Source organism: Colobus angolensis, unplaced genomic scaffold (assembly GCF_000951035.1).
Source record: "Colobus angolensis palliatus isolate OR3802 unplaced genomic scaffold, Cang.pa_1.0 Scaffold108, whole genome shotgun sequence".
NCBI lineage: Eukaryota > Metazoa > Chordata > Mammalia > Primates > Cercopithecidae > Colobus > Colobus angolensis.
In genome coordinates, this window is record NW_012111808.1 from 6,712,947 (window position 1) to 6,726,281 (window position 13,335).

The 13,335-nt window shown below is 45.4% G+C and overlaps 1 protein-coding gene across 1 annotated transcript in view; it reads right to left on the minus strand.

The window, feature by feature from the left end:
* The window catches only part of RAX (retina and anterior neural fold homeobox), a 5,573-nt gene extending 877 nt beyond the window's left edge, over nt 1–4,696 (minus strand). Inside the window, exons 1-4 of the mRNA XM_011949591.1 lie at nt 4,471–4,696; nt 3,538–3,852; nt 2,978–3,231; nt 3–131 (exon numbers count right to left, since the gene is read on the minus strand). Of these exons, the coding sequence (XP_011804981.1) occupies nt 3–131; nt 2,978–3,231; nt 3,538–3,826 (672 nt within the window). The 5' untranslated portion in view covers nt 3,827–3,852; nt 4,471–4,696. The remainder of the gene's footprint in view (nt 1–2; nt 132–2,977; nt 3,232–3,537; nt 3,853–4,470) is intronic.
* Between the last annotated feature and the right edge of the window lie 8,639 nt (nt 4,697–13,335).

Below are 13,335 nucleotides of genomic sequence, written 5' to 3' on the forward strand. Positions count from 1 at the left end.
CCGAGGGGCGACAGAGTCGCCGAGGGCGGAGAGCGGCTGAAGGAGAGGAGGGGCGAGTCCTGCAGCTTCATGGAGGACACTTCCAGCTTCTCCTGCCGCCGCCACTTAGCCCGTCGGTTCTGGAACCACACCTGCAGGAGAGAGCACAGGGGCTGTCGGGCGGCAGCGGAGGCTACGGCCGCGTCCCCAACCCTGAGCCGGTTCAGCCCGGCAGGTTCCACTCCCTCCTCCTCAAATAAAACTAGGGGCGCAACTGTTAGGCACCTGCCCAGCGGGGGCCCGAATCTTCTTCCTTCCACCCACTCTGACTCCTCCCACCTAGCGTTCTCTTTTCTCTTCCATCCTTTTTTTTTTTTTTTTTTTGCCTCTTCTCTCCATTGTCGCCTCTTCTGAGTCTCTTGGTCCCATCCTAGTCCTCCGTGGCGTCCCACCCTTTTCTCTGCTTATCTCATCCATAGCTGTGGTTATATCTGTTTCCAAATCCTAGTACAGAGCTGAAGCTCAGGAAAAAAGTGAATTTAACTCTGCAATCTGATCGTAGAACTTTGAAATGAGATCTCACCAATTTTCTGTGACCTGCTGGTTGGCAGCCCCTCCTAACAGTTTAGATTTGCTTCTTCTCTGTATGGTACAGCTCTTAAGTTGCTGTAGTTTGGTCTCAGACTTTCTCTGCTTTACCTACCCTTTGTCTCTAAATACAGGTATAAATAAATATTAAGTAGAGTAACTGGCAAGAATGGGGATTAAAATTCAGGTATTTTCACGGATTACTGGTTATGATAACTAGATAGGAGCAAGCGGGGTTTATTTTGCCCCAAGCATATTTGAATTGCTGCTTTAATATTTTTATTTTTATTTAATTAATATCTGCTTACTGTTTCTGCTGTTTCTTATTACTTTCAAAGGGTATAATCATTCCAGTCTATTATATCCACTTTTACATTACAAAGCTAATTTTGACATTACCCTAAGACCTTAGCTCAATGACAAGGTTTTTTGCTTCTTCTTCTTTATATATACAAAGTTCTTGCCAAGGGTAACGTCGGGTTTCTTCCGATGAAACTTCATTACTGATTTGATAAAAGCGCTGGAAAATGTGTAATTACATTTTTACTACCAGTTCCACCTTCATAGACAAGACAGAGAATCCGTTTAGTAGAGAACACAAAAGAACTTCAGCCAAACTGGTGGCTTTAGTGCTATATTTATGAAGGGAAATGGGGAGATTGTCGCAACCTCAAAAGGGAGAAAGTAGTTTTCAGCCAATAAAGGCAGGGGACTCCCTAGGACAGCTGAAAGAACAGCAATTCAGCACCTAAGCACTGCAGGGCAAGTGTGTGAGAGGCTGTAATTAGGGAGAAAAAGAGAAACAACAAAAGTGTAAGTACACTGTACCATCCCAGAAAAGATTCAGCTGCATATCTAAGGCCTCAAGTCTTCCTTAAATATTAGATATTTGCCAACAGTAGAGAAAAGAAACACTGATTTTGGTGAGGGATCCTGTCCCACCACCTCTTCGGCTTCCCTGTCTGTCAGCTGTAGCCTTCAGATCCAGTGTCCCGGGTTATAGACAGAAGGATTGAGGTCGGTTATGACAATGCTCTACTGCTGCCCTCAGTGCGGGAGATCCTGCCTAGTATCTCTACCATCTGATTACATCATAGTCATGTGTTAGGAATGGCCATATGCTGGGTGCTGTGCTGGCCCTGTGGTCACAAAGAAGTCACAGACTCTGTTCTCAAGAATCTCACAACTTAGAGAGGAAGCCAAAACCCCTGAACAAGTAATGAGGGAGGATGCAGGTGGGCTCAGGTCCCCAGGGAGCTGAATTGAATTTGCTTGAATTCTGTAGGGTACTGGGAGGCTTTGCCTGTCTTCTTTCTCTTGTATTCGTTCCCTCTCCCATCTTTCCTTTCTTAAAAGCAGGTGCTAAAATTTCCATCCCTTCAGTGAAATCATTGCAGCTTAACTGCCCCAAATTAGGAGACATTGAACTGTCCTTGCTGGTTAATCCCAAGTCACATTAGGGAATTATATTTTTTAAGCCATGACTTTTACTCATTACTTTCAACTCTTACACTAAGCAGAAAAAAAAAAAAAGAAAAGAAAAGAAAAGAAAGAAAAAAGGCAGCATCTTGTCCCCTTTTACTTTTAAGACATGGATAAAAGCTCCGAACACTTGAGTATTCTCATTTCCTGGAAATCTAACTTATTAGGCACACACAAAACTCCTATCTTAGTTCCACTGCCTTTCAGATGCAGTGAAATTTGTTCCCAATGTCTCTCTTTCAGCCCTCTGTAAACTCTCCCAATTTGGAAATCCTCCCAGATTTTTCACAGATGACTAGCAAATATTTAAGGCTTTCAAATATTTTAATGATCAGGGATTAAAGATAATTCAGCTTTAATTAAAGCGAAAACCTCTTTACAATAAAAAGAAAAGGCCTTTGCAGCGAGAAGTTTGGTTGGATGTGCACCAGAAAAGGAAAAGTCAGTTTCTTAAACAAATCCAACCAAAGTTTCAACTGCTAGGTGCCAGGCCCTTTGCAAGGAAACAGGGTTTTCGTTTTCAACTCAGTATGCGCAGTTAGTGACGAGGGTGGCATTTGGGGCCCCAATCCTGTCATCTTCGATCCCTACCTGCATTCCCTTTCCACTCAGCAATCCCCAACCCCTTCCTGGCTATATCTAATGAGCTGTCGGCTTCTTCATCTTGCAAGTCATTCCCTTCTTCTCTTTTTAGCTTAGAAGAGGGAAACCCCCAAAGGGGAGCTCTTACTACAAATAGGAACATACTACTTGAAGGTGGTGCACAGGGAACATCGAAGATCCGTGCCTCTCCCTTGGGACTCTGGGCGTGCCAAGTCGAGGAAGTACAGTAATAAATGCGTGAACGCCCGTGAATTCCGAGAAGCATTGGCTGCAGTTTGGGCCTCGGGCCCTCCCGGATCCCAGTTTCTCAACCTGGGCTTTTTACCTGGACCCGGACCTCGGGTAGGTTGACCTTGCCGGCCAGCTCCTCGCGGCTGTACACGTCCGGGTAGTGGGACTTCTCGAACGCGCGCTCCAGCTCATGCAGCTGGTACGTGGTGAAAGTCGTGCGGTTCCGCCGGTGCTTTTTCTTGGGCTGTTCCTCCTCTGACAGTTTCGCTTCGCCGGTGGCTGGCCCGACGGGCAGTCCTGGGCTCGGCCGTGCCTCCCCGGGCTCCTTGGGGCAGTAGGGGCGAGGGGCTGGGGCGACGAGGCCCGGAAGGGTCAGATACACTCCCCAGAGCACCCTTGGGGAGACCCCTCCTCGCCGTGGGCTCTGGCCAGCCCGCCTGCGGGCTCCGAGATGGCCAGGGGAGGTCCGGGGTGAGGGCGGCGATGGGGTCCTAAGCTTTCTCTGAATGCAAATTGGAAGCTCCCGCCATAAACAGAGTCCCCAACCCCGCGCCCAGGTGCCTTAATAAAAGTTAAGGAAGGGGTACGCTCTTCTGGCAAACTCCTAGCTCGGGCGCCCGGAAGGGCCTCGCACAGCTAGGGGTGAGCACTCACCTTCGTACTCCGGGGCGGGCGCCGGGGCTGGCGGCGGGGAGGGCTCGGCGCCTCCCTCGGGCGCCTTGGGGCAGGCGGGCCGCGAGCCCAGCCTTCTATCCCGCTCCTTCGCGCCCCGGGCGCCCCGCTCCGCGGGGAAGGTGCCGAGGATCCCGTCGTTCTTGGTAAACCCCAGGATGGCCTCGATGCTGTGCAATCGCGAGGTGCTCCCTCCCGGGCTGCGGAGCAGGTGGCCGGCAAGCGAGAAGCTCCCGTCGGCCATGGCTGGCGCGCAGCCCGGCAGGTGCATGGGGTGCGCCGGGAGGCGGGAGGGAGCTTTGGAGATAGAGAGGAGAGGCTCGAAGCCGGCTCTTTCCGAGTGCGGCGGTGCAACCCAAAGAGTCCGGACCCTAAGTTAAGCTCTGCAGGCGAAGCCCACCCGGGCTGCGCACGCTGAGGGTGGCCGAGCGCTCAGCCCGCTGCCGCCTTAGTCCCAGAAGTCGGAAGTTCGGGCTCAGGGTAGCTGGGGCTCTTGGAGCTAAAGGCGGGGAGCCAACTGGTCCTCCGCTCCTCGGCTATCGCCCGGGACCCAGCCCCTTCTCTAGGCCCCTCCCTCCACAGAGGGGCGTGTCCTCGTCCGGCCCAGCCACAGGGTCCTCTCTTGGCCACCCCCAGCGCTAGGAACATTCCCCTCCCACCTCTTGATCTGTTTAAAGCTTTACAAACACACTCCGGGGATCGGCGGCGCGATGCTTGATACGCCGGGGAACCTGATCGCGGCGCACCCCTAGTCCTGCCTCAGTGGGGCCGACGCCCTTGGGCTCATCTCTCCCCTTGTCTCCCTATACCTCGGGCTTACCCTCTCACTTCAGACTAACCCCTGGGGGTCACCTGGCTCCTTGGACGCACCCCTTCCCAACTTCAGACTCACCCGTCTCGCCCCCTCTGGATCACCTCGGCGGGGCTGCCACCCTGGCCTGCGTCCCCTGGAAGCGCCGAGGCCCAGCCGAAGGCTTCCCAGCCCCGCACTAGTCCCAGTTTGAATTTCCCCTCGCTGTCTCCCTTTTCTGGACCCACTCCTTTCTTGGCTCGGTTGTATGAAGTCCCAGACCTTCGCGTTTAGTTTGTCTGTCTATATTTGTTTTAACTCCTCCCAGTCCCCTCGGACTTGAGCGCAGGCAGCCCCCCTCCCTCCCCCCAGCTCCAACCCCAGGGCCATTTCTCTCCGCAAGTCCGGTGATCTCTAGCGCCCGATTGCCCAGCAGGAGACTGGGAGCCCCGAGTCGGATGTGCAGGCGGGCTTAGGTCCCGCAGGAGACCCACCAGGAATTCCTCGCTCCCACCCACTGTCCTGCGGGGAGGGCGGGATCCTTTACTGAAGTACAGCGGTGTCGCACTCCCACCTCCCTCCAACACTTCTCCGGACCAAGGATATGGCCCAGAACTGACTGGGGAAGGACCTTCTCCCGGGGAGAAGGCCCCGCGCCCCTCCGAGGGTTCAGGAGTAATCGGCTTGCAGGCTTGCAGCTCTTCTCCTTTGGACCCCCTCGAGGCTTCCGTGGCCCACAGCGACTGATCGGCCACTTGGAAAGATGATTTGATAGGGTGAGTGTGTTTCACCTGCCGCATTGCGGATGGACAATGGCGCTGTGAACATCGCACCCCTCAAATCTGAGGTGAGACCCGAGAAGGGCGCTTGGCCTTCCCTGAGCTGGTGGCCTGAACCGTGAATTAAAATGCTTTCCTATGAAAGCTCAAAAACCTAGAGGACAACATCCCTAAAATCTCCTTTTCAGTAGGCGCTCTGATCTCCACAGCAGGGGCGTCTTCTTTATCCCGCTTACCTTCAGACAAGCGTTTGCTGCGTCCCTCTAGAGGGCGAGGCAACCGTCGAGGGCCACGTCGTGGGCATCAAACAAATTGGGAAAGGCCAGGGCCGTTGGCCTGGTGGAGTTTAACATCCAGTCTGGAAGACAAGACAAAGGAAGAGGGAAAACACGCACCCTCAGATCCTCCACCTTTAGATTGGTGTTAGAAGGATATTTGCCGAGGACAAGCCAATTCCTTAAGGATCATTCAGTGGTTAATTCCCCGTGATGGGCATATCTGTTTTTCATAAAACTATATAAAGGCAAACTAAAATAAGGGCAAGCATGTGACTGCAGGAGATAGAAACTGAACTAATTCAAGTCAGAAATTAGTTTTTATTTTAAGAAAAAAGCTAAATTAATGAAAGTTAATAGCACTTTATGGTGTTCACGTATCACTTTTATTTATTTATTTATTATTTGTTTGTTTATTTTAGACACAGGGTCCCTCTCTGTCACCCAGGCTGGAGTGCAGTGGCGTGATGGTGGCTCACTGCAGCCTGGAGCCCCTGGGCTCAAGCAATTCTCTCAACATGTTGCTTTGTAGTTTTCAGAATCTTCTCACATTCTTCATATCATCTGATCTTCACAACCTTGTGAGGTGAGCAGGACAGATATATTGGTTCCCATTTTACAGAAGAGGAAACTGAGGCTCCAAGTGATACAGCTATTAAGTGGAGGGGTAAGGACTAGAACTCAGGCCACTGACTCCTTGTCCAGTGTTTTCTGCCTGCAGCTCATTTGTAATTATTGTTGTAGAGTGTGATCTTTTTGAAAACAATCAAAGCCCATCTTAGCCTGCAGTCTGTCTTTAATCCTCCCCTGAGACTGAATTCTGCATCTAAGAGGCGGAGGTAGAAGCCGTTTAGCTCCCAGAAGAAATAAAGTCAGACCCTATAGAGAGTGGGCTTTGGGCATTGGCATCCAGGGCAAATTAACAAACCCTCTGGAGAGTCCCCTGACAGACCAGGCTTTGCCTCCTCCTCCGCCCCTCCTCCACCTTTCTAGACCCCCCAAATGCCCTGGCGGCACCCGAAAAGGTCTGACTGCCAGGTACACAGACCAGGTGGCTGATGTGCTGAGGTGCTGGTGAGCAGAGGGCAGCCATGGGGATAATTAATTGGTATTTGTTGTTTCCCCTCTGACCGAGAACGCTTTCTATGCAAACTTCCCAATATTAAATTGATCTTGATAATCACCGCTAAACAAAGATTGGCAGAGTTTTCTTAAGCTCCTGCTCACACGCTGCTAAGGGGTTTATGGCCTTGTTTTCCAAAGTTAATTCCTCTGGAACTGCCCAACTCCTCCTAATAAGTCCAGGTGAGGTTAGCTTTTATTTACTGTTTATTTCAGAGTCTGGGGAGAAAAGTAGAAAAGACTTCAACAGCCACTGGCGAGGGCAGGGGTGATGGTGATGGGGGTGGGGGAGACAGGGCAGAGGAGGACAAGGGGGAGTTGGGGCTTCCTTTGTGCAGGACATAAAGAGCTAGTCAGTACCATTGTGGGCACAGCGGAGGGTACTCCAAGCAATCAGCCGGGGGTCATTGTTAGGGGCTAATCTACGTGTGTATTTCCCAAGAACTCGATTAGGGAAGATGAATGGACTGGGCCATGTCCCTAATTCTTCTAGCATGAAGCTGCATTTTTCCAGCAGTTAGGCTAGCTCATAATCAGCCCTGCTTCAGCAACAGTAAGAAGCCTGGCTTCTGAACCCTACCTCTGGTTAATTCATAAATTCATTAGATGGATCAAAGAAACCCCCTCTTTCCATCCCCCACCTGCAGCCAACCTTAGACACAGCTAAAGCCCCATTAAACTTGGGGTGGTTGGGAGACACACGTTTCCAAAAGTGAGGAAGTTGTGGTATAAAGCGGCTTCTTGATCGTGGATGTATGGAGAAGGTCCGGTTTCTGGAAGTATTCTGAATGAACAGTCTCATTTACAACACGAAGGAGACATGCATATCCCCGTGCACTGGACAGAGAAGGAGAGGGAGACCAGTGAATTAAGGACATTTGGCCACAGCCTCTTGTCATTTCACCTCTCGGTGATGTTTTACATTAGGGTGAAAGTGTCTGTGGAAAGGCCTAGGAGATATCAATTCATAAAGTGTATCAAACCAACTTGATTGTCTGCATGTAGATTGTCCCCATAGCAGATGTATTTTAATCCTGGAATAACTCCCCTTGTGTCATGCCACACTCAAGGACCTCCTCCTCCCACTAGCTCATACATGTGCAAGAAAGGCAACTTACTTTTAGTTTTAGCCAGAGCAAAACACAACTCATATAATCACTAAACATGCACACATGCCATACACACACACTGAAGTTCAACAAATTCAATTGTCAAGAGTTAAGAATACATACAAGAGCTACTATTTATTGAATACTAAGTATATGTCGGCAGGTATATGCCATACACTTTTGAGTATTATTTTACATGAATTGCCCAATTTAGTTCTTACAATAATCCTATGACGTAGATGCTGTTATTATTATTATTATTATTATTATTATTATTATTGTTAGACACAGAGTCTGGCTCTGTTGCCCAGGCTGGAGTGCAGTAGCATGATCACAGCTCACTGCAGCCTCAACTTCTTGAGCTCAAGCATCCTCCCACCTCAGCTTCCTGCAAATTTGGGACTACAGGTGCACGCCATCACATCCAGCTAAATTTTGTATTTTTTTTGTAGAGATGGGTTTTTGCCATGTTGCCTAGGCTGGTCTTTAACTCCTGGGCTCAAGCAATGTTACCGCCTTAGCCTCCAAAATGCTGGGATTACAGGCTTGAGCCATTGCACCTGGCCGGTAGACACTATTATTATCCCTACTTTACAGATAAGGAAACTGAAATACAGAGAGGTTATGTAACATGTCCAAGGTCACACAGCTGGTTTCAAGTAGAGCCAAGATCTGAACCTAGGTGTTTTACTCAGGAATGCATCCATCTCCTCACCGCGTGTGCTACCCCCAACAAGGTATGCGTATTAACGTGCACCATTAATTCTCCAGTGGCCATAAGAAAACCAGCAGATAAATTAAAGCAAGAAAATTTGGGAGTCAAGGGTAACAGGAATAATATAGTTTAGAGTGATGTGGGGATGAGAAAGGTATGATGGATAGCCTATAATTTATTAAGTTATGTAAGATGGTTACAGATTTGCTAAAAAAAAATAAGTATACCATTCAACTTTCCAAGGCTGTCTCATGAAGTTTAGGGAATTTTCCCTGTTCTGAGTTTCAAATCACTCTCAGTGGTTTGTAAACTATATATTTTTAAGCATCTAAAATATATTTTTCAGCACTGGCCTTTGATGCTGTGAATTCTCCCCTATATCGTATTATACATTGCATATCATGGGCGAGTTGCTGGCAATGGTTGCAAAAATATCAATAGCTAAGCTCTTTTTGACACTGACATTGCATCCAGAGATAAAATACACTATGCTTGTTCATCTCTCACTACCAGATCTCCCTTATTTATGAAATATTAGCTACTTGAAGCAACCCAGAAGGTATATCAGAAAAATGTTCTTAGAGGTGCCTACCAGAACCCGGTTTTTACATGTGGGCAACTAACAATGAATATCCTTGGCCACTTTCAGTATATGGCCTTGACACAGATGATAAAGACATTTCCTGTATAGTAGTTTACCTCTTACTATGTCAATCTGGATATTCTCTAGCATTTTCAGACTAGATTGAAGCAAATGTTGATATAAGGATTGTATAGTGAATAGTAATCATGGCTGAAATACCACAAACCAACAAAGAGATGGGCCTCATGTAGACATTTTGGGTTTAATTGAGAGCCCTCTCAGATGGGCGTATGGAAGCAAATATTTCATCTCATCACAAGATGAAATGAAGGACAGTTGGGAGCTGTTGTTTCCCAGCAGTAATACCCTGTATGAAAGCCTTCCTTTCACCTAAGAATAGGGACCACAGCTCTCTGCAGACCATCCAGCAAGTAGCAAGAAGTCTCCTCCTTGGGGATTTCCATTGTGCCCCGATTATGATGTTTTTGGAAACAACATCACTTAAAACTGCCCTCCCACTTAGTTTCCTGTTATTTCAGGGGATCATATATTGAAGATTTAGAAAAGGAACTTTGATTATTATCTGTCCTGTTCTCTTATTTCTAGCCCCCATTTTAACATTTTAGATGTGAAAATGTGTGGGCCCAGAGAAATTAAGCAGTTAGCCCAAGGTGAGACAGAATGTTTGTACTAGGGCTTGGACTGGAGCCAGGTCCCAGACTCCCAGGCTGTCCACTGGGCATGCTGGCGTTAGCACCACCATACTGAGCTCTCAGGCTGTTACACTCAGATGCCCCAGGCTTATAGTTAGAGAAAGTCACTGTGTGAATTGTGGAGGAATATATTTGTTGTACAAACACAATGAAGTTACTCTTCACATAACTCCCCCATCATTTACCCACCCAATTATCTTGGTTCTGAGCTTGCTTTTACAACTGATGTAAGTTCAAGTAGCCTCTCTGTAGGAGGAAAAATTCCCTTGGCAATAGATTTACAGGGATTTTTGGCAAACAGCTAATACTGCTACTCATTGGTGTGCTGGAATCAGCCCCTTCTGGCTTGTAAGAACTTATGGTTAGCATCTTCCCAGTTCTGAGTTCAGTGATTCACCTTAGTAGCTTGAAATCAGCCATAGTGGTGGTAATTTCACCACAGCAATTGGCAAACACTAAAAATCAGACAGTCCCCCTCTCAACTTAAAAACTAAATGATGTTTAAACATTACTAGCACATTACTGCTCCTACCTCGTTAAAAATGAGGAAATCAGGAAGTGTTTATCATTATTATTTATTATTAAAACTAAAACAAAACCGTGATTGATGTGGTGAGAGATGTCTAACTTTTTACTCAAAAATTAAAGTTTACATTATTATCTCAGAATATATAAACAAAAGAGGGAACTTGGATTTCTGCCAAATAAATGGACTTTTTTGAGTTGTTAGGAGCAAAGCTATATTAAGATAATTCCTCTTTACTTGTTTTCTAATTAAACTAATTGAATTCAGAGTGTCTAGGGGGAAGCACTAAAGACATTTATCTTGAGGGGATGATGGTCTTGAAGCCTATCAATCCTCTTAGAGTGCTAAGAAGGCAAATCCAAGGATGCCCATTTTGCAGCAGCCTTGACCCAACCCCCACCTGGGGTTTGACCAGCTCTAGTCTTCTTCACAGCAAGGCAGTGTTCTACTGAAAATCATTTGGCTTCCAGTTCTCTACAACCTCCGGTTTTCTTTCTAGCTCACTGGCTGCTCCTTGACAGTATCCTCCCTGGATTCCTCCTCTTGTCCTTGACCTCTCAAAGCCGGAATGCCCGGCCCAGCCCTGGGTCCTGCTCCCTATCTAGACTCACTTCCTTGATGCTCTGCTTGACTCTACTCCAGAACTCTTTTCTGACTCCTGTGGTTGATCGACTGCCTATTAGGCATCTCCATTTACATGTTATTGAGTACATGTTCAAAACAGAGTTTCTGAATAGGACTTCCCTCCTGCACCTGTTCTACCACCATCTTCCTCATATCTATAAATGGCTGTTTCACTCATATGTCTCAGGCCCTAAGCCGTACATTTCTCTTTCTATCACCCAATTTGTCAGGCAATCCTGTTGGCTGTAGCTTCAACATATAAACAGATTATGATGACTTTTCTCCATCTCCAATCTGGTGCAAACCACTGTTCATCTCCATAGGGCTCAAGTGATCCTCCTGCCTCAGTCTCCCGAGTAGCTGGGACTACAGACATGTGCCATTATGTTTGGCTAATTTTTTTGTATTTTTAGTAGAGACAGTGTTTCACCTTTTTGGCCAGGCTGGTTTCCAACTCCTGACCTCAGGTGATCCGCCTGTCTCGGCCCTCCCAAAGTGCTAGGATTACAGGTGTGAGCCACCACACCCAGCCTCCTTTCTATTCAGATAAATAATTATAGCACATCTCTGGTTCAGATCCATAAATACATATTGGGTTACTCTCCTTCTCTTCTAATTCAAAATCAACATACGCATTCTTTATTCCCCCAAATGGAAGCTGCCTGCTTCCTAAAACAGGATTTTAACATATTCCATTTTATGTTTTAATTTGGAGAGTAAAAAAAAACCCAGAATGCACCTAATTCCTGACAAAGCATGAGCTACTCACAAGCAGAAACAATTCAAAGGTCAGGAGTGTGTCTCCTACTTCATTTTTTAAAAATATGTGGTTAAATACACATAACTAAAAAGTGCCATTTCAATCATTTTTGAGTATATGGTTCTGTGGCATTAAATACCTTCCTATTGTTGTGCAGTCATCACCTCCATCCATCTCCAGAACGTTTTAATCTTCCTGAACTACAATTTTGTATCCATTAATCAAAACTCCTCACCACTCCCAGTCCCCAGCCCGCAGCAATGATCTTTCTACTTTCCGTCTCTAGGAATTTGATTACTCTAAGTATCTCATGTGAGTGGAATCATAGAGTATTTGCTTTTTTGTGGCTGGTTTCTTTCATTTAGCATAATGTCTTCAGTTTATCCATATTGTAGCATGTGCCAGAATTTTCTTTCTTTTTAAGGCTGAATAATATGCCAGTGTATGTATATACTACATTTTTCTTATCCATTAAGTCTGTTGATAGACACTGGGTTGCTTTCACCTCTTAGCTGTTGTGAATAATGCTGCTATGAACATTAATGTGCAAATAATTGTTTGAGTGCCTGCTTTCAATTTTTTTTTTTTTTTTTTTGAGATGGAGTCTCTGTTGCCCAGGCTGGAATACAGTGGTTTTTTTTTTTTTTTTGAGGTGATGGGTGCAGCAAAACCAAATGGCACATGTATACATATGTAACAAACCTGCACATTGTGCACATGTACCCTAGAACTTAAAATATACTAAAAAAGAGAAAAAATAAATAAATTTAAAAAATAAACAACTTAACTTTATACTTCTGAGAACCAAAAAAAGAACAAGCTTAGCCTAAAGTTAGTAGAAAAAGGGAATTAACAAAGATCAGTGCCAAAAATAAAAGACTAGAAAGACAATTCAGAAAACATTGAAAATCTAAGCATTGACTTTATAAGGAAAAAACTGATAAACCTTTAGCTAAATTAAGAAAAAAAGGACTCAAATAAATGAAATCATAAATGAAAGAGAAGACATTACAACTTACAGCATAGAAAAACAAAGTATCACAAGAAACTACTGTGGACGATTATTTGCCAATAAATTATATAACCTAGTAGAAGTGAATAAATTCTTAGAAACACACAACCTACCAAGACTGGATCATGAAGAAATAGAAAGTCTCAACAGACCAACATCAATTAAGGAGATTGACTGAGTAACCATAATTTCTTATCAAATAAAAGCACAGGACCTGATGACTTCACTGGTGAATTCTACCAAACACTTAAAGAAGAACTAGTATTGATTCTCAAACTCTTGTAAAAATGTAAAAGGAGGGAACACTTACAAACTCATTTTACAAGGCCACCATTATCCTGATACCAAAGCCAGATAAGCACATTCCAAGAAAAGAGGATTACAGGCCAATATCTCTGATAAATATAGATGCAAAAAATCCTCAACAAAATACTAGCAAAGTGAATTCAGCAACACATTAAAAGGATCACACAACATGATAAATTTGAATTTACTCCTGGGATGTAAGGATGTTTCAACATACACAAATCAGTAAATGTGATACATCAAATAAACGGAATGAAGGGCAAAAGCCTTATTATTATTATATCAATAGGTGTAGAAAAAAGAATTTAACAAAATTCAGCACTCTATGATAAAATGTCTCAAAATATTAGATATAGAAGGAATGTACCTCAAAATACTGGATGCCATATATGACAAACCCACAGTTAACATAATATTTAACAGTGCAACGTTGAAAGCCTTTGCTCTAAGAACATAACAAGGATAC